Source organism: Protopterus annectens, chromosome 1.part0, assembly GCF_019279795.1.
Source record: "Protopterus annectens isolate FY-2018-M chromosome 1.part0, PAN1.0, whole genome shotgun sequence".
Classification (NCBI taxonomy): domain Eukaryota; kingdom Metazoa; phylum Chordata; order Ceratodontiformes; family Protopteridae; genus Protopterus; species Protopterus annectens.
In genome coordinates, this window is record NC_056725.1 from 935,128,868 (window position 1) to 935,155,101 (window position 26,234).

The following is a 26,234-nucleotide window of genomic DNA, read 5'->3' on the forward strand; positions in this document are numbered from 1 at the left end:
ATCTGTGCTTCCCGCTCCCCCCAAGTTCTCCTACAACAAACACAATCCTCTTTTCTTGCTATTGAAAGCTGGCCTTCTGAATCACAATTAATATTAAATCCCAATAAGACCCAGCTTATTATCTTTCCACCCACACAACATACATCTCATAACATTGCATTCAACATTTCCTCCACTAATAACACAGTCATATCTCCTGCCAGTCACAACAAACTACTAGGGGTTACTACTGACAGCAACATAGAATTTGAATTACATATATCTAATACCATAAAGAAAGTGCATAAGAAACTTGTCATGCTTTACAAGAACAAATAGTTCCTAGCAGACTCCCCCAGAGCCACTATTGCATGTACCCATCTCATCCCCACTCTTTTATATCTCAGAAAATCTGACCTTTCCAAACATGTTATAATAGAACTGTCAAATTCACAACCATTACCCCTCACAGAACACACCACTGCACTTCCTGGAACTTCCCAACCTTATTCTTTATAATCAACTTACACTAACCCACAAACTACTTCACTACCCTGAAAAAAGCCCTGCTCTACAAAACCTACTTCACCCGAGCACCAAAGCCAGAGTCCCGCGATATAATCAAAAACACCTACTGGATGAAACCAAAGCCAGTAATTCCACAGGCATTTCCTTCTATAGCAACACTGTTGCCAAGCAGTGGAACAACCTTCTCCCCAACATCACAGTCACAACTTCCGTTGCCTCCTTCAAAAAGGCCTTAAAATCCCACCTACAGCAATCTTGGCTCTGTAACTGTGACAACTCTGATTAATCTCTTATATCTACTTCTGCTCTATTAACACTTCCCCTGTCACAATACTCTGCTTCTCCTTCTAAACTACCTCTTCCCTCTCTATCCTACTTTAACTCCCCCTGCTTCCCACTTTCCTACACTGACACTTATGAAATTCACAGCCAAAAACTCACCTCGGCAACATGGCTCTGTTATTCTTAAAACCCTGATTAATCATTATACTACCTACTCTCTACTAACTCCCTCTATGTCAGATTAGTCCCCACTAACATTCCTCTTCCTTCTCCACTCTTCTTTCATCTACTCTCGCACTATTATATTTCTTTGTACTTCCTCATCTTTGAATTCCTGTAATAAGTACAGCACACTAAATAAATTATGCATAACTTTAAAACTTATAGAAACTGCTATAAGTCAAAAACAAACCACTGTATGTACATGTAGCTAGCTCTCTCACTGTTAAAAACTATGTATGTTACTATGTATTCCAAACTTCTTTACGTAAACATAACTGACTGATACTATACTTACTGTCGGTATTGGAGCTTTTCTCCCCGGACCTCCGCTGAAAAAGATCCTGTGCCCAGTCGGACTTTCCTGGTAAACAAATTTTAAATAAAATAAATAATAAATAAGAAGACCCTGATGTCAGATGCATCTTCTGGTCAAGATGGGGACGGAAATGATACAAGTGTTTTAACATTGTAGTGCAGAAGACCAAAGCTATTAGCTGCTAATAAGCTTCATTCTGTGGTCCTAGGTTTTGAGTCCTTCAGTCTCTATCTGCTTATTGTGTGAATTTGAGCAAGTAACTTAACCAGACAGTGCTCTTGGATCAGCCCTAAAGAGAGGCAACTCGGCCTAGTGAGCTTACCCGATTAAAAAAGAACACCCTAAAGTGAAAGGAAACGATTCTCATACGGCAGTGGCAATCTAGCTTTAATATTGAATACTGCCAAAAGGTAATGTTGTTTGATGCTGGTTTAAGGCTTGATTTCGGCAGGTTCATGCACAAGATCCATGATCAAGCACTGACCAGTCTGCTGAAAAACCCACACAGCTCCTCCTATGACGAGGCTTGGATCAGCATTCATTCAGATAAAGGTACATCAGAACCCCCTAAATTAACAAGTGTGCAAAGACACCTTGGACACAATGAACAGACCAAAAGCAAGGGGTGAACTTTCAGTGTATTTCTCTGGTACAAAATGGAGGAATCGCCTGTGCTCCTTGTGAATGGGGACTTGCAAGTTAAGTGTACTTCAAACAATGGTCATCACTGTTAAGTGCCTTTGTATGCACAAGGAAGGGTCAGCCTACACAGTTAGAATTTTGAACCTTTTTAGTCTCAGGAAACCTGTTTAATTGTATTTATTTATATTTATTTGACATTTGTTAACCTGGTTAGTATGACTGGGCAGCAGCCCTTTTTCAGCGGAGGCCCAAGGAGTAAATCTTCAATAGTACAAGTAACAAAAGTAATCGTATGGCAGATTATTACAAGTGAGAGAGTTATAACTAAACTAAACATATAGATTTAAAATATGTCAAAGAGTAAGGTAAAGCAACTTGCTAAAAATGGTCACTAAATTGAACATAATGGAGTGCAGTTACAATAAAGAGAAGAATACAAAAAATGGTCTGTAAAGGTAAAGGACTAGTCTCTAGGGGACATTCTTTTTTGAGTTCTAGAAACATTTTTAAGTAGAAATCTTTTCTGTGGTCCTGTTTTGGGACCATTTTGTAGTTCCACACAACAGTAGCTGCTTCAAAAACTGGTACAGCCAGGCTGACACTGGCAGAAGGGTACCAGTGGCACTTATGAAACTGGAAAGAAATGTATGAATTCCATAATGCAATCTGTGATAATCATCTCTCTATTCATCACATTATCTAAAGTCAGGCAAAACAAGTTATTTCTGAATCCGGACAGTTTCCCACCCAGGATATATAGGTTCATAGGTTTTTACTAGGCTATCTGCCCTAAGGCATTTATAAGCCTAAAGTTTTGTGGCTTACGCCACCCCTTATATGAAAAAATACTGTGCCCATTAGTTTGTTGTGCCTCTGTCCAGCAGTGACACAGAGATGATTCCCGGGGTAAACCTACGATCTCCCATCCACAGGTCAAGATTTCTCTTGAACAGAGCCAGCGAGGTGCTCTGCCTCACATGGACCGGGATTTTATTCCACAGCATAGGGAGTCTCTGAGTGATAAATCTATCCCTCCAGCACGTCCTATTTATATCCGTGCTAAGGTTTAAGTTGCTTGCTCTAGTGGTTTTGGTGGATTTGGATTTTTTGAGGTGGAGCATGTCCATTAATTCCGGGTTGGACATGGCCTTGTATGTCAGGCACATGTCACCTCTGAGCAGACGGTATGCGACTGAATAGAGCTGGAGTTTCTTCAATCTGGCAACATATGACAGATTTTGGAGTCCCTTTATCCTTTTGGTGAGGAACTTTTGGGGTCTCTCCAATTACTGCAGATGTCGGGTGAGATACATCCCGAATGGGGCATTGTATGGGGGAAGATGCTGAAAAAATGGAGAGAAGTCAATATCGAGCAATTTCTTCTTGAAATGATCAGCTTCCCCTTCATCTATTATGTGACCTTGCCCCAGCTTCTGCCACCTTCCCATGTCTGTTTCTTTACAAAGATAGTCTCTCTGCTTCAAATGTCCAGTCTCACACTGCCTGTGGTAAATGAGATATTCTTCATCTTGGAAGTTTCAGATGTTCTTAAAAAGAGGGATAAAAAACTACTTAATGAATGTAGGGAAGAGGGCTCAAAAAGCAGCTCTTAACAAAATATATCTGCTGGTGAGAACTGCATCATATGGTGGCTATAGCTGCCTCCTAGCTGTATGTGTTTAGGACACCACAGACATACAATAGCAAGCTTCCCCACTTTAAGGGTATTTGAGTCAATATGCATAGTGTTTCTCTTAAGGCTTCATCTGCTGGTTCTAGTCATAGCTTCTTTTTGTTTAAAAATACTGCCCTGCTGGTTTCCCTACATCTGCTTGGTGACTGTTGAGCACTGCTTTACTTAGGTCACCTGGACTGCAGTCAGCGCTTTATCCCTCTATGACACAGGGCTTGGGAAAAACCTGTCCAGCTTTATTTACCAGAGTAGGTGGCTGACAGTAGGCCCCAATGTGTAAGGCAGGCACATTCAAACATATGTATTATGAGGGGAACCTTGGCTCTTCCAGTCAAAAAAAGTTCTGAGTATTCTCAAGAACACTGAGAAGTCCTTATAATCTCCATATGAAATGTTTTCTCACTAAACTGAGGTTTCAGTAAAGAAACCGCTACTTGGAGCATAGCCGGAGGAAGCATTACCATCATCTGTGTTGCAGACTAATGTGAAGTGTAGCTGGCCCACTATGACCACATCCTTATTTTTCATCTGTCCAAATCAGACATATCAAGAGAGGTGAGTCTTTTTCTCTTGACCACCAAGACTGAACCTGGGGTAAGCAGTCTGAGTATATGTGCAGAGTCTACTCTTTGCAATTCAGCCAGGTAATCACTGGCAAACCATTTACAGTAACAACAGATATAGGCTGGAGAAGGCAACAGTGTAGTGGAAGTGTATACTTGGAAACTAGTGAAAGCAGGCCCTGAACCAGGGAAGTTAATCATCCCATAAGTCTACAAATTAATACACCCGACATCTGCTGAAAAATCTGCAGTTTGCCATAGTGTACATGTTTTTATGTCTGAGGCATGGTTAAGTTGAGAAGTAGAAATCTGTGGGAGGCAATTGCCCAACCCACACCTACAGACTAGACGTGATCATGCGTGGACAGCATAGATAGGGTAAGAATGTTTGCTGGGTGGGTGTCAGGTGTTGAGTGACAGACACACACCCGCGCACATACACACTTGGAAAGGTAGGAGAGAGATTGAAATGCCTGCACGTGGGCTAATTTGGCATTAGGCAACATTCCTTAAAGGTATGCCCCTGTACCTACAAGGAAGAATCCTCTGACATTAACCCATGTAATTTTAAGGTATGCTCTTATGCCCACACAGAAAATTCCCATTGCACCCCAATTTTCCAAAGTCCACAGCCTGCTCCAGGAACCCTGACATAGAAAATCCAGAGTGCCTTCCTCAATCTCAGACATCACTGGCTGTTAGCCCCATGAGTGGCCTGGAGAGAACAGTCACTGGTCTCAGCTGCTACCAAAGAGATCCAGCAAGGTGATTCAAGGGACCATTCCCAGGGATCGAACTATGAACATGCTCCAGTGATTGACTGTTGGATGGGTGATACCTGTACCCTGGGACACAAAAGTACAGAAAGGTCTTGGTATTGAAATGGTGGCAGTTAAAACATGTTCAGTGTCAGCTATTAGAGAGTGTGTGAGAAGGGCCATCAGAGGACAAAAGTCCTACCAATCATAACAATATATCCCCATGTCTACTCTTTCTGCAACAAGCAGGATGGGCATTCTGTGTGATATCAGGAAGAGACAGACCTGGGTAGGAAATAAGGTGTAAAAGATGTAATTTATATGCTACACATGCTCCCAAGTGCCAAAAGCAGGGATCATCAGTCTGGGCCTCAAGAGATGTGGCTCCCAGCAATATGTTGTGCCATGTCGCTGACAGGTGTACAGCAAGGAAAAGTACAAGAGCACTGCAGGCATCTACTTCAAATGTCTTCTTAAATCTGCAAGTGTTTGTGCTGCAGAAAAAGGGACAGTTTAACTTAGTGCCTGTACTGAAAATAACTTTTAAAATGCTTTAGAGCAATGGAACCTAGAAGAGTTTTATCAACTTAGCCATCTAAAATGGAGTTACACCCTTAAAGAGTTCTATCTATTTAGCAACAGTATGAATTTCTAAACCTAAGCTAAAGAAACAGCTTAAGTGATTCTAGACGCAACAGTCCAGGTAAAAGAAATCTCCTACCTAAAGGTGCACTCTGGAGAAAAAGCTGGAAAAAGAAATGAGGTGAGTGAGTGTTGCACACAGTGCAAAACATGGTTTATAGCTAAATGTTGCTTTTTGTCCCAAATAAAAGTGTTTTGATCCCCAGACTTAGAGCGATGGCTCTTTATTTTTGAAGATTATAACCCCTCCCCTTCAGGTCATATCTGATTACGTCTGGCACAGCAGCAACATTAAATGCTAAAGCAGAAATACTAGAGATTGGAAAAACCAATGTAGCCTTACAGCTTTGCACAACTGAAATTAACGTAACAGAATCATTCTATTACCAACAGTACTGTCATTAAAATTATTCTGATGATTTTGTACCCATTCTGAAGTCTTTGTTACAACCCTTAAGACTGTATAGATGGCAACTCAATGTTAATACTGTTTCTTTATATTGTGTTGCTGTACTAATTTTGATGTCAAATTTGCACAGACAGTTTTACTTTGGCACAAATAAAAAGACATTTTGCATTTGAGACAATGGCAAGTAGAGCTAAATTGCAACTATTTCCACAGAAGACTCAGGTTTGAAATTCCTAATAGGAGACCGCAGTGCAGATTGTAAAGATGATGATAAAGTGTTTTTAGTTTTTTGCCCCAGATAAAAGGCTTGCCATATGAAATCGGCAAAGCAAAATACCAGACAGCTCTGCATTCATTGACTAACAGTTCTCCTGAAAGGCTACATGCAATGAAATAAAAAAATGTAAACAAGTCTTTAGATAAATAGATAAGTCATTTTTTAGAAAACAATCATCAAAATGAAGCTGTCCTCCTCTGAAGTCTATTTGCGAACCCAGATAATTCTGAAATTCAGCAAACTGATTATCTCTTTTATAGTCTTTGACCCTACTCGTGTTTGCATCAGCTCTATCCCTGCCCATGTCAGGATGGCCAAGTGGTCTAAGGCGCCAGACTCAATCAGCCCATTTGTTTCCCATCATCACGGCAAGTGCTGACAGGGAGTGGTTGTTACTGAGACAACTATCAGGGGTGGCTTGAGGGTTCTGTCTTAGCTCTATGGTCCCCCAGAGACCTCTAGCTTGCAGAGAAGAAATGGGATGTGCAATCAGCTGTCTGCTCTGGCTGTCCCTAACTTCTGCAAGGGATGTTGCGAGCAAGCAGATCCACCTCCTCCCCTTAGCCAAAAGAAAAGGCTTCACTGGTCTTCACCAGAGATATCACACATCTACGTGCACTCCCTGAGTGCCCACTACCTTCCCTATCACCTAAGAGACAGGCCAGGCCATGCCCCTTTACTACTCTCCTTTTCTCCCTGCCTGGCTCCTGCTGTGTTGGAGTAACTCATCAAACCCTGGTTAGCTGGGATGCACTGAGGGCTCCATTCCTCTGCATTATGCAGCAAGGTTTTCAGGAATTTTTTTTTCATACAAGAGACACTGCAGCTTGTGTTCAAAATAATGCAAAAATATAAACTTAAACTTTAAGCCACAGGTAAAGAGGAAAACTCAAACAAAGGAGTTTTAAAAACAAAATGCACTTGAAGTCTAACACACAACCTAAAATAATTTAGCCCGTAGTTTCATCTTATACATGCTTGGAGTGAAAAAAAAGCCTGCAGATTCAGCTCCAGTGAACCACTGAAGCTTTATGAACATAAAGCTGAAATGAGCAGGCTACTAGAGGCTATCTGTGACTACATTAAGAATTATAAGGCCTTTCTTCTGATTGAACAGTGAATTTCCAGCACAACTTAAACACTGTGTCTAGGTCTAGAAAGCAGCTTTCTCTGTTTCATTCTTTCTTCAGCAACAGATGTTAAAATGAACACCTAGCAAAGATAAATATCACCTGTCAAGAAAATGTTGAAGATACAAATGAGTAATGAAGATGTGGGTGAAATGCTTCCAGTTTCTTCCTGCAGCAGCAACTTTATAGAGGGAATTAATGTCTAACTGCAAATGATGGCTCTTATTGACCAAGTTAGCAACAAATGGGCAGACTCCACTTACACAGAAGATGAGAGGAGAAAAGCTCCACCACAAACATATCAGGGATGATGGACTACCACACTCAGTTTGATGGTTACTGTTCGAGGATGAAATGGTTATGGTTCTTGTAATGGAGATTGCTTTAAAATCTGCAAACAAGACATCTCCTAGTAGTGGGCATGCTTAGATTATTTGGACACGATGAATACAGCACAGCTAAAGATTTTTTTCCCCTCTGACAAGACAGTCCTACTATTAAGGAGCACTGCATTATGCTCTTTATAACATTAAAGTACTGTCAAACTGTATCACATTCTGTAGCCTGTAAAAAGTCATAACCCCTCTACTCATCACAGAGCTAGTCCTCTCTTTTGTTAGATATTCCTGCTTACTTTTTCAGCTATCTGAGCTATTTCTGCTCTCGAATATCCTGTTTACATTTTTCCAATATTTTTTTTCCTATTCCTTCATTTTGCTGCTTTTACCAGAACTACAGGACTTGGCTTCAATTCTCACAATCATATCATAGCTTCTATATTAAACACTATTTCACTTTTCCTTTCTACATCACCTGTAGTGCTTATTCAAATATTGCTATATTATACTTGTATGTATTTAAAACGTTTTTTTTTTTTTGTAGCACAAAATGTAATGTTTTTCTTTCCTGAACTATTCCATGTACCAACCACAATGATGAACAGCACTGCTACACGAGTGGTCACTCAATATGAAGAATCTAATTTATTCTGGATTCAAAATACTTCATAAAATTAAAATCCACCACCAGGGACATGAATAGATGGTCAGCAGTGACAGAAAACCCACATTCTTCAGTACAATCCATGCTGTTGACCACTGCAGCTGATACTTTGTTGTGGATCACACATGTTCTCATTTGTGTGCGAGAGGACCGAAAGGAGTGTTGTGAAAAATTATTTTATGTACTGCAATGTAGACCCCTGCTGTAATGTCTATACAGACTGGCTGACTAACAACATTTTGTCACTTTCTCTGTGCCTTTGAAAGGTTTATGTATTATGAATAGATCAACTTTGTATATTTTAATTCTTCCTTTCTGTTAACTCATGTAGCTTGCTTTGTGAATTGTTACTACTTGTAAACTGCATCTTCTCTGAAAATGGGCTTTGACCAGTAGGGTTAGGATTAATCCATTAAACCAAATGCAAACAAATAAATCATAAAACCATGAACTAGAGCTGCTCTTCTTCTTCTTCTTCTTTCAGTTGCTCCCGTTAGGGGTCGCCACAGCAGATCAACTGTTTCCATTACTTCCTGTCCTCTGCATCTTGCTCTGTCACACCAACCGCCTGCATGTCCTCTCTCACCACATCCATCAACCTTAACTTAGGCCTTCCTCTTTTCCTGTTACCTGGTAGCTTCATCCTTAGCATCTTTTTCCCAATATACTCTGCATCCCTCCTCAGCACATGTCCAAACCAACGTAATCTTGCCTCCGGGCTTTGTCTCCAAACCTTCCCACCTGGGCTGACACTCTAATATACTTATTCCTAATCCTGTCCATCCTCATCACACCCAGTGCAAATCTTAACATCTTCATCTCTACCACATCAAGCTCTGACTCCTGCTTTTTTGTCAATGCCACTGTCTCCAACCCGTATAACATAGCTGGTCTCACTACCCTCTTGTAGACTTTCCCTTTTACTCTTACTGGTACTCGTCTGTCACAAATCACTCCTGACACTCTTCTCCACCCACTCCATCCTGCCTGTACTCTCTTCTTCACCTCTCTTCCACACTCACCATTACTTTGAACTGTTGATCCCAAGTACTTAAAGTCATCCACCTTCGCCACCTCTACTCCCTGCATCCTCACCATTCCTCTATCCTCCCTCTCATTCAAACACATATATTCTGTCTTAGTCCTGCTGACCTTCATTCCTCTTCTCTCTAGAGCATATCTCCACCTCTCCAGGGTCTCCTCCACCTGTTCCCTACTCTCACTACAGATCACAATGTCATCTGCAAACATCATAGTCCACAGAGACTCCTGTCTGATCTCGTCTGTCAACATGTTCATCACTATTGCAAATAAGAAAGGGCTCAGAGATGATCCTTGATGTAATCCCACCTCCACCTTAAACGCATCCATCACTCCCACCACAGACCTCACCGCTGTCACACTACCACTCTTACATACTTCTCTGACATTCCCAACTTCCTCATACTATACCACATCTGCTCTCTAGGCTCCCTGTCATATGCTTTCTCTAAATCCACAAAGACACAATGCAACTCCTTCTGACCTTCTCTGTACTTCTCCATCAGCACTCTCAGAGCAAACATCGCATCTGTAGTGCTCTTTCCTGGCATGAAATCATACTGCTGATCATTAAACATCACCTCCCTTCTTAACCTAGCTTCCACTACTCTTTCCCATAACTTCATGCTGTGACTGATCAGTTTAATCCCTCTGTAGTTACTACAGCTCTGCACATCACCCTTATTCGTAAAAATCGTTACCAAAACACTTTTTCTCCATTCCTCAGGCATCCTCTCACTTTCCAAAATTTCATTAAAATTTCATTAAACAATCTAGTTAAAAACTCCACTGCCATTTCACCTAAACACCTCCATGCTTCCACAGGCATGTGATCTGGACCATCAGCCTTTCCGTTCTTCCTCTTCATAGCTGTCCTTACTTTCTCCTTGCTAATCCACTGCTCTTCATGATTCACTATCCGCACATCATCCAACCTTCTCTCCTCTCATTCTTTTCATTCATCAGCCCCTCAAAGTACTCTTTCCATCTGCTCAATACACTCCCCTTGCTTGTGAGTACGTTTCCCTCATTAGCTGCTCTATACTTATGAAACCTCCAGCTACACTTTTATTCACTTTTAATTGAAGTACCAGTATTTTTGCATCAGCAAACTTACATTTTTTTTTTCACAACAAGTAAATGTTTTGTAACTGTCTCTATAATTTAGAAAAAAACACAATCTTTCATACATATTATCTTGGCTGCATCTTTACCTCTGTGTAGGCAATAGAAGCCTAACATGTTATAGATGAAAGCCATAACAGCCAGTATACAGGCATTGCTGTATGCTGGGCTGTGGTGTAGTTCCTGTATTGTCCATTAACTTACTTGGATAGAAGGAAGTTTCTTTGCTCACCAGTGGGAGTGGGGAGCCTTGAGCAGCCTACCTGTCCTTGGGGGAAGTGACGTCAGCACAAGAAGCTGTAGTAATTGGTTGTTTGGGACCATTCCTAGGTCTTTTGTAGTTCACTGCTTAAAATCCGCCTTTGCATGGTCGTGCGCAGCGCCGGTTAAACAAGGTTAAACTTTTTGTGGCTCCGCCAAGTCTGCTCTTCAATTTTTCCCTTAGAACTGTTCTACTTGCAATCTAAACAGCCTATACTCTATCTGAAAAGCTCAGCACTTGCTCCTAAAGCATTTTTATACAGGTAAAGCACTCTTAAACAAAAGAAAGTACTTCATTCATCTAAATTCTGTTGAGTACACATCTCCCTATAGGTCCTTTCTGACTCAGTTACACAGCAATCTTTTTCACTATTTCTAGCATGTCGAAGGGTTAGTTGCTGGCGTCCTCTCCTGTTCAGCTGGTGAATCTGGGAATCTTGAGGCAATGTTACAATTGCCTCATGTACACAGACAACCCTCTCCTCCTCCCAACAAATACAAATATATGCGAGAGATGCAACTATATAGCCAAACTGGAGGCTGAGCTCTCTCAATTCAGAACTGGCAAGACCAGTCAGGAGGAGAAGGTAACCACGCACATCACAAAACCCAGTCTCACATAGAACTATCACAACAGCAAACCAAACACATAAACACACAAAAACATACTCAGAGGCGCTGATTAAAAATCTACCAAAACAACAGAGGCCTCCAAAGCAGACACCCAAGCAACCACCACCTCAAGACATAGCACATGCAACACATAGTTCACAAAGTCAGTGTGCTAAACAGTCACAGCCCTTAAGGCCAAACAACATGCCAGACACACTTGTAATAGGTGACTCCATAGTCAGACACACTGACGTCCCGCTCACCAGACTGAACAAGGAAAAGGTCACAGTAAGCTGCCTGTCGGGAGCTAGAATCCGCCACATAACACAAGCACTCAGGTCACTCCACAGCAAGTACAAATATGACTCAGTCATTGTACATGCCGGTGTGAACGACCTGAGAAGTACCTCCCTGGACTACATGAAAAGAGACATAGAGGAGCTCTCTGATTATGTAGCCCAGGCCGGTATGACCCTGACCCTGAGCAGCATCTTACCCTCACCAAGAATGATGCCACAGTACAAAGACAAAATGATCAGTTTTAACAATTGGCTTAATTACTGGTGTCATTCTAAGGGGATCCAATGTCTGTCTGCTTGGGATGACATGCTTGACAAGCCACGCTGCTTCGCAAGGGACGGCTTGCACCTGTCACTCCTGGGCTTCCAGATATTGGCCAAGGCTCTTGCCACCCCCATAGTGCCTTTTTTAGGCAAGGCTCAAATGACAAACCTACCTCCGTAGAAAACACAAGTGGAAAAAAACTAAGGGTAATGCTGCTCAATGCCAGAAGTCTAAACCTCAAGATGCACACCCTCGAAGCCCTCCTCAGTATGGAGAACATCGATGTCTGTGCAGTGACTGAAACCTGGTTCAAGGCTCCTGAGAGCACCCCAGCACTATCAGGTTTTACCTCATATCATGCTTTCCGGCCCCAAAACTTGGACCGAACCACAAAAGGAGGGGGAGTATCAATTTTCATCAAAGATACCCACACCTCCAGGTTAGTGGCAACACACGAAGCATCGAAGACTATCCAGGTGCAACTAACCGTAGGCAAAACTGCCTTACAGTTTGTAGCATGCTACAGACCACCCTCTCAAACTCAGGAACCCCACACAGCCTTCCTGAAGACACTGGAGAGTATGAATGTCTCTCCAAATACCATAATTTTGGGAGACTTCAACTACCCAAACATAGACTGGGAACATTACTCAAGCCCAAACACCCTAGCCCAAAGGTTCCTAGAATTCATAAACTCAAATGCAATGGAACAACTAGTCACCATTTCCACAAGAGGAGACAATATACTAGACCTGATCATCACAAACATGGGGACAAAATGCTCCACACCGGAAGTATATCCCTCTTTGGTAAGATCAGACCATAAATTAATCTCACTGGAAATCCACATCCCGCCCCCACCCTCTGCACAAAAGACCACAGTGAAGAACTTCTCAAAAGCAAACTTCACACTTCTTAAGACTGAAGTGGTACTATTCAAGGCCCCTGGGCCAGTGGAAACCACAACCCACACTGCTGAATCCTTTGCAAATGCCTTCTATGGGCACCTTCAAGAATGCATGGATCATGCAATCCCAAATAAAACCAAGACCCATTCCCCCAAAGGCAGGCGCCCGGTCTGGTGGACCCCAGCCATAAACAAACTTTACAACAGGAGGAGGAAGCTACTACATGACAGAGCAAAATCCCTAAAAGGGAAGGCGTCTCTGATCAGTACTAGCAAAAAACTACGATCACTCATAAAATCATCCAAGGCCAACTTTGAGAGAAAAATCGCAAAAGACACAAAAGACAATCACAAGGCCTTCTTTAGCTATGTTAGAAACCTGGGTGGAAACTCCCAGATATGCTCAGAGTTAGTCCAAAATGACACAAAATACACTGAACCCACTGACATTGCCAACATTCTGGCAGACAGGTTCAGTGCAAATGTCTCCTCCCCCTCCCCCCCAAAGGAGAAATAACTATCCCAGCAGAGTGTAGCCTCCCTAACATCTCAGATGCCCAGGTGAGAGCCGCCCTCTCTAAAGCTAAAAACACAGCATCAATGGGACCAGATGGTGACCCGGGCTGTGTGCTACATGAACTCCAAGATGAACTAAACCCACACATAAGGCTGCTGTTTAATCTTAGCCTTACTACGGGATACGTACCCAAAGAGTGGTGTACGGCAACAGTGGTCCCACTTCACAAAGGCGGTGCTTCTACGGACCCTGGAAATTACCGCCCCATAAGCTTGACGAACCTGGTCTGCAAAGCTATGGACAGGATCATTATGGAACTCATAAACAAAGACATTGGGGACCTACAGACATTGGATCCTACCCAATTTGGCTTTGTCAAGGGCAGATCCTGCCTTTTGAACTTGGTCGACTTTTTTGAAACAGTCACTAAGGCCATTGATGAGGGTAAGGCAGTTCACACAGCCTACCTTGACCTTGCAAAAGCCTTTGACACAATACCCCACTTGGGCATCACAGACAAACTCACCAGCTTAAATGTAAACCCATATGTCACAAGATGGGTTGCAAACTGGCTCAAGGACAGAACCCACAGGGTCAGAGTTGCTGGAGCTATGTCAGACTCTAAGCCAGTCACAAGTGGTGTCCCACAGGGCTCAGTCCTGGGACCCCTCTTGTTCGGCATTTATTATTCCGAGGTACAGGCAAACATAGGAGGACTGTGGCTGACAAAGTTCACAGATGACTGCAAACTGGGTGCCATAATACTCCAGCGGACACAAACATCCTTCAGAGAGGCCTCATAGAAACGGATAATTGGTGCCAGAGCCATGGCTTTAAGCTGAACGCCAAAAAATGTATAGTCATACCCTTTGGGAAAAACAAGGTACCGACAAATTACCACATAGGCGGTAATCCATTAAGTACGGAAGAGGTAATCAGGGACCCAGGTTGACAGTAACCTCTCATTTGACACTCACATTGCCAAGGTGGTTAGGAAGACCTTCTATATTGCCCACCTTATCATGAAGGGTTTCACATCTAGATAAAGAGAGGTCATTGTGCCCCTGTACTCTTCTCTTATCAGGCCAATGATTGAGTACAATGCTCCATTTGGGATGTATCTCACCCGACACCTGCAGCAGTTGGAAAGACCCCAAAAGTTCCTCACCAAGAGGATAAAGGGTCTTAAACATATGTCATATGCTGCCCGACTGAAAAAACTCCAGCTCTATTCAGTCGCATACCGCCTACTCAGAGGTTATCTGTGCCTGACGTACAAGGCCATGTCCAATCCTGAATTAATGGACATGCTCCACCTCAGAAAATCCAAATCCAACAGAGCCACGAGAACAAGTGACTTAAACCTCAACACAGAAATAAATAGGACATGCAGGAGGGACAGATTCATAACCCAGAGGCTCCCTACACTCTGGAACAGAATCCCAGTCCATGTTAGGCAGAGCCCCTCACTGACTCTATTCAAGAGAAATCTCAACGAGTGGATGGGAGATCGTAGGTTTACCCCGGGGGTCATCTCTGTGTCACTACTAGACAGAGGCATAGTAAACTAAACCCTAAAAGGGCGTAGTGGTCTCATCCTAAGGGGTGGTGTAAGCCACATACACTCTGGCTAGGCTTATAAATGCCTTAGGGCAGATAGCCTAGTACGAACCTATGAACCTATAAGCAGGTAAGTGGTAACATGTATAACAAACACACTGCAAAGTTATCTGGATTATTTTCTCTACTGTTTTGAGTTGGTGAACAATAATAGAAAACAATGATGCTTAGTAAATGCATCTGCATGGTGTTTTGGGTGTGGGCGAGGGTTGCAACAGAGACGAACTCTGGTGCAATCAAAAAGACAATAAAGCAAAATAAAGAACTCAACTGCTCTAATGATAAGTTTTTACTTACAGGCAGTGAACAATTGTGCGTCCTTCGGCCTCTTCACATTCCTCTTGCCATTTTTCAACCTGAAGAAGCAGCTTCAGGAAAGACCGTTTGGATCCTGGTATTTCACGGTGAGTAACCCATCCTAAATACTGAAACTGCTGTACCATCAAATAGCCTTCCTGTGGCTGACATAAACAAAACATAAGAAAAAAAAATGTAAGTACCAGACGTAGTATATTAATTTGGTGCAGATAAATAGCAAGCAGTGTTTGCAGCAGAAGCGTGCATACACACACACACACATACAGAGACAGGCCATAATCCTAAGTCTGTCACCTTAGCTTTTTTTTTTCAGGAAAACTTTACATAATCAGACAAAATCCCAAATGCTACCCATGTCTGCATTTAAGTGTTATGCTACTGGAATCTAAAGAGTACTTTCACACTATATATAGTATATAAGTTTTTAAATCTCAATCATTCAAAAATATTTAGATTTTTTTATTTAATGAAAGATCCCAAATGGGTCCAGTTTATCAACAGCCTAGGCCTAAGGTAAGTAGAATAATGTGTGATGAGATGAATAGAAACACTAACAAAAAATGACTGCAGCATCTCACACAAAGCAAAGAGCTTTTGTAAAAGAAAATAGTCAAAAATATACAGAAAATGAAAGTAAAAAAACTTCAGTTCAGAAAGCTAACAACACCAACAGACAAAACACTAGCACATGACTGCATAAAATAGGAAAACAAACACCAAACTGCATTTACAGTAAGGAGAAATGATGACGAAAGGCACAATTCACTACAAATAATGGTATGCAGCTGAAAAACAGAGTTTTCAGAAACTGCAAAGAAAAAATAACTACAGTAAGGTATCCGTCATACATTTATAAATCATAACTAGCCTCCCCCCAATTCTATGATACCTCAAGTGAAAAGCAGTGCAAATCTATCTCAGTAAGTAGTGACTTATAAGTAGAACACAGAGGCACAAACCTTACACCTCCATTGGATTTTATATATATATATATATATATATATATATATGTGTGTGTGTGTGTGTGTGTGTGTATGTATAGGTCTACATTACTTACCCAAACAGCCACATCACCGACTTTCACTTCGCTGAAATGAAAGGAATGAAAAACCAGAAGACCAACATCTGGAACACCGACTTTCTACTCGAGGTAAGTAACCTCTTGGACAACCCCCAAAAAAGAAACAAAACAAAAAAAAAATTAAACCCATCCATGTGGGGGTGAAGCCCCCCACACCCCCCTAACTAAATATACCATCTCTTAGATCGCACTACCGCTCGGGTTAAGGGCAAAGTTCAACAGGGTGGCCAAGTGGTTACTAACCTCGAGTGGAAAGTTAGTGTTCCGAATGTCGATCTTCTGTTTTTTTTGTTCCTGTCATCTCAGCGAAGTGAAATTCGGTGATGTGGCTGTTCAGGTAAGTAAAATAGACCCATACATTATATATCTACTTTCTGCCTACTACCCTTGAAAGCTCTGGACCCCTGCACTCTTCTACAAACTTACTACCTCAGGTTTTAAGAGAGTATGTCTACTTAATTTGATTGTGGTCTTCGCCCATTTTTATCTGGTGCGGTTTCTGTTTTGCTCCCAGCTAAGCTTGCCAGCAGCAGCCCCCCCCCCCACCCCATACTCTGTTTAATCTTCCTCTACCTTATCCTAGTGTTTTACTTAGCCTGTACTCCCCCTTCCCAGTAGTGTATGTTGTTTTTCTTTCCTGCCCCAGAACCTTGTGACTCTTCTCTGTACCTCGCCTCTTTATCCACTAGGTGTCACTCTGTCCAAATCTAGACCTACAGTACTGGATTATTCCCTTCCATATTCTTCCTACCTTCACCTTCTCACTCCATTCCTTTCCATCTCTGTAGTGCTCTGTGACCCACTCCCCCTTACGCTTACTATCTCAAGCCTTCTACTTGCTAACTTTCTCTGTTACTTTTTCCTTCCTCTCTGGATTCTGTGCTCTGGGCAGTGCTCTGCCTCTCTAATATGTCTCTTTCTTCCCAGTTTCTCTCCCTGTCTTAGCTACATCTAGGTTTGCTGCCATATTCTTTACTTTTGGCACCTATCACTTATATCTGGCTCTATCTATTTCTACTCTGATACATCGCTTTAACTCCTCTCTATCTCCCGTTCTTGTATAGCTTCCTACCTAGGTCCCACCTTCCTACTGTAGTTCTCCTCTATATCTGACTTCCCACCACCACACCCCTATTCTATTAGGACTACCTTCTCCTCTCCTCCTTTCAATAGAATACTCCCCTTCCGTTTCTTACCTTGCATCCACCTATTCTATACTCCTCCCCCCCCCAGGTACTTCCTATCCGAGGTCTTATAGTCCCTCCTTATCCCCAGGACGCCATCTTTACCTTTAGTCTACCTCGCTGCTGCTGTGCGACTGTGGCTGAGCGCTCCTAGCTGAAATTAGGTATTGTAATAAATGTATTTGTCCTTTCTTTGCATTATCCCTTGAAATACTTTGTTTTAGCATGTATGACTTATTTAGCGTTTTTTTGTATTAGCCGACTTCCCTTTAGCCGCTAATGTGTTAGCGTTTATTTGTCTATGAGTTTGCTCGCCAACTTCACCATCTATGTTGGTCGCTATGTTTTCTGATGTCCCTTTTTAAGCAGCTACTGTTTATAACTTTGGTGAAAGGTGTATAACAAATACTGAACATAGTTGTTTCTATAGAGTATTTTGGGCTGTTTATTGCTTTTTCTTCTGATGTCGCCTGTTAAGCGGCTGTTGTTTATATCTTTAATTTAAGGTTTATAACAAACTGCTGAACACGGTTGCTTCTCTTGAACATTACTGAGCTGTAAATTGCTTTTGGATTGTGGATTACCAACGCTGATACTTCAGCTGTTCTGTTGCTGAGATTGTGCACTGTTTTCTCAACTACAGCGCGACCTAGCTGGTTGTAACCTATACTCTGTAAAGGCTAAGCAGTGTTAGCGTATCAGCCTTATACTTCATGTCTAACAGTACACGCAGCATTTTTGCTGTATCCCTGACTAAGTTATATGCTCAGATGCACACTGCCTAACCTTTTTAGTTATCGTATAGGTACTGTTGTGTGACTTGGTGAGGCTATTGCACTGTTGTTGGTGGGAATTGCATAGCGCTCTGTTCAGCGTCTATTGCTAGGCTAATTAGTGCCTCCATGACCCCATACACATACTACTGGGGACTACACATAGACCAAGGCCTTGTCCTTTTTACTTATATTTTTGAGTAGTCTTTAGCGACTATTGCTAGGCTAATCAGTGACCCCATACAGATATTCCTGGGGACTACACCTAGTCCAAGGCCTACTCCTTTTTACTGATATTTTTGAGTAGTCTTTAGCGATCATTGCTAGGCCAATCAGTGCCTCCTGGACCCCACTCAGACTCCTCTGAGGATCATTTTGGGTGACTTACAACACTATTTTCTCTTTTTGTGGTATACTTATTGCAACCTCATTGTTTGACTTACTATTTGTGTAACTCTTCAGTACCCTGCCCTGCCTCTCTTTATTTGGGAACTGCGTGTTTGTATAGGAAGTGGCCTTACACGTGCAGACTGGCCTTGGGTCATACTTGCATCTGGGCCTCCCTACACTCGACACTTTTCTCTACACCACACTACGGATCAATGTGCTTGCCCATGTTTTCCCTTTACCTTTAGATGGAATACCTTGTGCTTCAATTAAACTGTATAGAATATATAAAGACTGTAAACTTTACCTGGTGTTTTTAACCAAACTGCTGCAACTCTCTTATTGTGGATATGCACATAATTTAACTGATATAATCCTCAACTGAGTATTCTATGTAATGTGCATTGCCTAAATGCTTATTTTCTTGCCTGACTTACACTGTTGTAATGTGTTATTAGATGGAGCAGTGGATTTGATTACTGTATCTGTGTATTTGGTTACAGCTTCATTTTGAAAATACTGCATTTTTACTTACTTTTATTTTATTATCTCCCTCTTTTCTCTCCTGCTCCAGCTAATTCTCCTGCCTTACCCAGTGTCTGTTTGCCTGGGCTGAACTCTTCTCTACTCTACGAGGGTACTTTCTGCCTACTACCCTTGAAAGTTCTGGACCCCTGCACTCTTCTACAAACTTACTACCTCAGGTTTTAAGAGAGCATGTCTACTTAATTTGATTGTGGTCTTTGCCCATTTTTATCTGGTGCGGTTGCTGTTTTGCTCCCAGCTAAGCTTGCCAGCAGCATCCCCCCCACCCCATACTCTGTTTAATCTTCCTCTACCTTATCCTACTGTTTTACTTAGCCTGTACTCCCCCTCCCAGTAGTATATGTTGTTTTCCTTTCCTGCCCCAGAACCTTGTGACTCTTCTCTGTACCTCGCCTCTTTATCCACTAGGTGTCACTCTGTCCACATCTAAACCTACAGTACTGGATTATTCCCTTCCATATTCTTCCTACCTTCACCTTCTCACTCCATTCCTTTCCATCTCTGTAGTGCTCTGTGACCCACTCCCCCTTACGCTTACTATCTCAAGCCTTCTACTTGCTAACTTTCTCTGTTACTTTTTCCTTCCTCTCTGGATTCTGTGTATCCCGCTCCCTACCCCCAATTCCCACCCACCCCCAGGGGTCCTAACCTTATACTTCCCTAGCCACACCCCCTTACTCTTACAACCCATCCTGTTCTTTCCCGCCAAAAACTCAACCCCTCCCTTCTACACACACTCTTCCCCCCTCCTTCCTCAACTGCTATACCAACCTACTCTCCTATTACTAGCTTCTCTCCTCTTCCTCAATTAACTTTCTTCTCATAAGCTTCCACTCTCAACACCTATACCTATACTTTGTATTCTCCTTTCACACCCCTACATATCCACCTACTACTTCTTTCCTTCTTTCCTGTTTGCCTTATACCTATAACTCTACCTCTCTTACCCTCTCTTCCTCTATTACTTTATAACTTCCCTTACCTCACCACTTCTACATATGGCTCCACACTTACCCACCATGGTGATATTCTTAGCACTATTCTCTACCTCCCTTTATTCTTCTTACCTTCTTTGAACACCCACTTAAAAACCAGCCAGACTTTATAAATAAACATACATCTATCTTCCACACTTCTCTTACCTCTTTCTTAAATTCAACCTCCACCCCTAGCTATCACCTTCCCAAATTCCATAGGCACTATCATCTTACCTATGCCTTACCCTCTGATAAAAAAATGAAACAACTAACCCTTCTTAAAAGCATCCTCACACACAGACATAATACTCCTACCTTACAAGACGGTGACATTCACCCCAACCCAGGCCCGTCAAATCCCTCCCCTCAAGTATCTAAGCCCAACTTCAATAACACCCTACTCATAGGTCATCTAAATATACGAAGTGCAAATAACAAAGTACCCTACTTACATGCCCTGTTAGACATTCACCACTTTGACATTCTGTGCCTCTCAGAGACCTGGCTAAAGCCAGCCACCAAAGACACTGAGATTATACCCCAAGGCTATAATTTACATAGGCTTGATCGTAAGCGTAAAGGTGGTGGTGTGGCAATTCTATTTAAGAACCATCTTAGCATCTCCACCCTCCCAGCCTGCCCAACCCAGGATTCTAGTGCTGAAGCCATCATAGCTAAACTTCGGTTAAATGCTCAAAAAGCTCTTTACATCATCTGTATGTACATACCACCAGGCAAAAACATACCAATCGTAGAAGACTTCCTCAGCTGGGTTTCCACTAACTACCCCCAAGAAACTATAATTCTGGGTGACTTTAATACAGACTGGAATACTATTAATAGTGAAAATCCCTCCTGTCATACAAACCTACATGGTTTTACTCAATCCATTACCACTACAACAAGGCTTAATAAACCAAATAAGAAACAGAGTATCTTAGACTAGATACTCATAAACAAAGTTAATGTCTCATACAAAGTAGGAACTATGCCTGATGACCTCAGTGACCACTGCCTAACCTATATCTCTAGAGAAAAGACTGACTATCAAAACCTCCCTAACATTAGAATAATACGCTCTACCAAAAACTTTAATAGTGACTTATTTCAAAATGATCTCAAAACATGCAACTGGAAGCTCATGAAATCACTTCCTCTTAATGAAGCAGTATCATTCTTTAACTCAACCTTCCTTTCAATTTTGGATAAACATGCCCCTGCACGCTCTATTAGAATGAAATCTAATATAGCCCCTTGGCTCTCAAAGGAAACAAATAAATTAATTTACAGCAAAAATAAAATTTGGGCCAAATGGAGACACCATAGAACCACCTCTGATTTTCTTCAATTTTGCCAACTTAGAAATCTTACAAAGAAAGCTATAATCTCTGACAAAAAGAACTACTACTGTGAACTTCAGGAAACCCATTTATATAAACCCAAACAATTCTGGTCTTCAATCAACAAACTCCTTTCACCTGGTACAGCTAAAACTCCCTGCCCAATAAACGCAGACCCAGAAACCCCTAGCCATACTGCGAACGCCTTTAACACCTTTTTTATTGAAACCATTCAATCACTTGCTAAACAACTGAACGCCAATAACTTTTACCCTCCAAATAATCTTGTTGATTCCCCCCACAACTTCACTCTTCATCCTATCTCTACCTCTTTCATCTACAAGCTTATTCTTAAACTGAAACCCTGCACCCCCTCTGCTGACAAACTCCCCTCTCTCTTTCTTCAAAAGGCTGCTAAACAGATTGCATACCCTATATCTATACTCATTAATAGGACTATCCAAGAGGGAACCATACCAGATATATGGAAAATCTCTCATATCATCCCACTACACAAAGGTGGTAACTCTATTGACTACACTAACTTTAGACCTATTGCTCTTCTCTCTCCTCTAGCTAAGATCATGGAGAAATGCATCCATCAGCAACTCGTACAATATCTCTCTTCACACAACATAACAGCCAACTGTCAACATGGCTTTAGACCCCACCATAGCACCTCCACTGCCCTCCTTTCCTTCGTTGATACTATCAACAACTATCGTAACTCCAATCTTTTCTCCTCTGCTCTATTCATTGACCTCTCTAAAGCTTTTGACATGGTGAACCACTCTTCCCTTATTAACATCCTTAAATCCCTCTCATTTGATAACCTGGCTATTAAATGGTTTACTTCTTATCTAAGCAACAGACATCAAGCCGTTCTTTGGGACAATCATATCTCTTCACTATTGCCTGTTTCTATTGGAGTCCCACAGGGCTCTATTCTCGGTCCACTTCTCTTCTCCCTTTACATAAATGATCTCAACACTATCATCCCACAAGCTACCTGCATCCAATATGCTGACGACTCCACGATTATTTGCTCAGCATCTACCTCCACAGAGCTACTCTAACTCAAACTACCTTCAACACTGTAGAAACTTGGTTTACTAGACGGTACCTCCTCCTCAATGCTAAAAAAACGAAACTTCTCCTTTTCACTCCTACCACTCGAGCCTCCCCATTAAACTTCAACATTTTATCCAATGACACCACTGTTATCTCTCCTGACACATCAACTAAACTGCTAGGAATAACCATCGACAACAATCTCACTTCTGATCAACACATCAATAACATCATCAAAACTGTTAATAAAAAATTGGATCATTATACCGTGTCAAACCTTTTCTCACACCTACTACCAGAGCTACTATTGCCCACTCCCATCTTATATCTACTCTCTTTTACACCTCACCTATTTTCACTAACCTTAAGAAGGCCAACCTAAATAAACTAGCAACTTGTTACAATAGCATTGCCCGCTTTGCCAGCAGTAACCCTTTCAGAACACATCACTGTCATAACCTAAAACTCCTAGGCTGGCTTGAGCTACAAAACTGTCTTTTGATCTCACAACTTACCATTGCTCACAAGATACTGTACCAACCTTATAATACCCCTATACTTTCTCAACTTTTAATCCCTTATAATAATCTTACCTCCCTTCGATCTTCTTCTAAACTCATGACCAAATCTGCAAAGTCCCATAACTTAGCTGGTGACTCTCTGTTTACTAATACTGTAGGAAGGATATGGAATCAGCTACCCACTGATATCACTCTAATCTCCTCCTTACCACTCTTCAAACAAAAAATCAAACTGTACTTCCAAAATCACTGGCTCTGTTCCTGTAGGACTCCTGACTAACCTTCTTTCCCCCTACACTACTAGAATCTTTACACTATACTTATTTACTATACTTATTCCTTCTTCTTATTGCCCTGTTGCTCTCCTCTTATGCTCCGACCCTCTCCTCCTTTTTCTCTCCCCTGTCCTCTTTTCCATCTTCTTACCCTTCTCCTCACTAGACTATTGCTTCTTTCTCTCTTTCTCCTTTGTATTTCTTCTGTAATTCCCTTCTTATCTCCCGTTCTACTTTTTCTCTCCAACGGATTATCAAAAATATGTTGCTAATCTTGACTTTTTGTAATGCTTCTACTGAACGACTATATTTTTGTGTGTGTTCCTTAGGTATTTTGTTTTTCGTGTTACTAAATGCATATTCTTTTTGTACTTAATTTTTTATAAATTGTCTCTTTGTAATTTAGAATGTGTGGAGCTTTTCTCCCCGGGCCTCTACTGAAAATGGACATACATCCAGCTAGACTAGCCCGGTTAACAAATGTAAAATAAAATAAATAAATTTATCTATATCTATATCTATCTCTCTCTCTATATATATATATATCTATATATATATATATATATATATATATATATAAATATATAAATAATTATATTTATCTTGCTTTATTTGAAATTTACTTTGCAGCATTACATAATTTTTTTCTCCAAATACTGCAAGTGTTTGGCTAAGTGAAGGTTGATGTATTTTAATTGGTGCAAGTGAATGGAAATCTCCTGCTCACTTCCATAAGTGGTTACTAGGCTAGGAGCCCTAGAGCCTTTACAAGCCTAGCCATGTTAATTCAAAGTATCCCCATATGTTCTTTTTGGGTTGTTTACAGAACAAATTTATGAACAGAGCAGGTCTGTGATCAGCACCAGGTACCCCTGTCTATGAGGTATATGGGTGTCACCCCAGGAGTGAATCTGCAGTCTCCCATCCAGTTATCTAGGCTGCGTTTAAACAGGGTCAGTGAGGAGTTCTGTTTTACGTAAATAGGAATTCCATTCCAGACAAGCGGCAGTCTCTGGGAGACATCTATCTCTCCAGCATGTTCTGCTAATGTTACAAGCAAGATTGAGATTCCTAGAGTGAGTGACTCTTGTGCCATTTGACTTGTGGATGTGCAGCATTTCCATTAGGGCAGGGTTGGAGATTGCTCTACAAGCCAGGCTCAAGTCACCTCTCAGCAGACTATAAGATACAGAGTAAAGTGAGAGGGCTTTCAGCCTGTCCATGTAGGCCATGGTTTGGAATCCCTGTATTTTCTTAGTAAGAAACCTCTGAGCTCTCTCCAGCTGCTGCAGGTGTCTGGTGAGGTACATGCAAATGGGTGCACTGTACTCTATTAGTGGTCTGATGAGGGTCGAGTACAGTGGAGTTGCAACATCCCTTGACCTGGATGCTATGCCCTTGCTTATAAGGTGCACAATGTAAAAGGCTTTTCTTACCACTGTGGAAACTTGGTGGTCAAAGTTCAAACTGCTATCAACCTGTGCTCCCAAGTCTCACACCACTGGGATGGAACTCAGGGGGGTGCTGTCAATATTGCATTTTTAGCATTTAGTTTTAGACCATAGTTTTGGCACCAGTCATTTGTTTGCGTCAGCCCTTCTTGTTTTATGTTAACATTGTTGGGGTACTCAATGATTGCTCCCAGTCTGCAATCATCAGCGAACTTGGTGAGCCAAAGGCCATTTACTTTGGCCTGGACTTCTGAGAAACAGATGCCAAACAGTAAGGGGCCCAGCACAGACACCTGTGGTACTCCACTGATGATGGGTCTACTGGTGGAGTCACCAATTTTGTTCTGCCGGTGAGCCAATAAGCTACCCATCTAGTAACAGAAGGGTTAATCCTTATCTTGGAGAGTTTTTCAACGATAACAGATTGGGGAATTCTGTCGAAAGCCTTGGCAAGGTCAAGATTGGCAGTGTGCACTGTCTTACCTTCATCCATGGCTTTAATGACATTCTCAAAGAAGTCGATCAGGTTTAAAAAGCATAATCTACCCTTAACAAAGCCAAATTGGGTTGGCCATGGCCTTGCAGATGAAGCTGGTTAGACTTATGGGTCTGAAGTTCCCAGGGTCAGTTGATGTCCCCCCTTTGTGCAGGGGGATTACTGTTGCAGTTCTCCATTCTGCAGGAACATAGCCAGTCCTCAAGCTATGATTAAAGAGAATCCCAAGTGGGTCTGCTAGGTCTTGTTTTAGATTGTTTAGTAACAACCTGCGATATTATCTGGTGCCATTGAGACTGAGTTTTTGGCCATGGCGAGTGCAGAGATGACCTGTCCTCTAGAGATACTAGTCAGAGGACTGGTATCAGGTATGCTTTGTGATATGGTAGGTGGAGATAAGGGGGGTAAAATTTGTGCTGAATCTGTCAGCCAGTACATGGTCCCATCCACAACCAGTTCGGCACAGAGCTGGGCATTCCCTTTTAGACTTGGGATATAGTCATAGAATGCCTTAGGACTAGCCTTGGCTACAGATGCATTTTTAGTTTCGTAATTTGCTTTAGAAGACTTTAAAAGATTTTTGATTTTCTTGTTTAGGCTTAGGAGGGAACTCTCTGCAGAGTGATATCCCTCTTGCGTTTGGACAACAGTTTCTTCCTCCTCTTATATATTCTGTTTATAATTGAAGTCCACCATAGTGGTTTGTTTTTACTGGGACACCTGG

General features: G+C 41.8%; 1 protein-coding gene across 17 annotated transcripts in view; it reads right to left on the reverse strand.

The window, feature by feature from the left end:
* Positions 1-26,234, reverse strand: part of PTPRK (protein tyrosine phosphatase receptor type K) — a 3,469,591-nt gene that overhangs the window by 43,139 nt on the left and 3,400,218 nt on the right. For all 17 annotated transcript variants that reach the window (XM_044064217.1, XM_044064183.1, XM_044064208.1 and 14 more), the window contains one exon: positions 15,388-15,551. In XM_044064217.1, the coding sequence (XP_043920152.1) occupies positions 15,388-15,551 (164 nt within the window). The remainder of the gene's footprint in view (positions 1-15,387; positions 15,552-26,234) is intronic.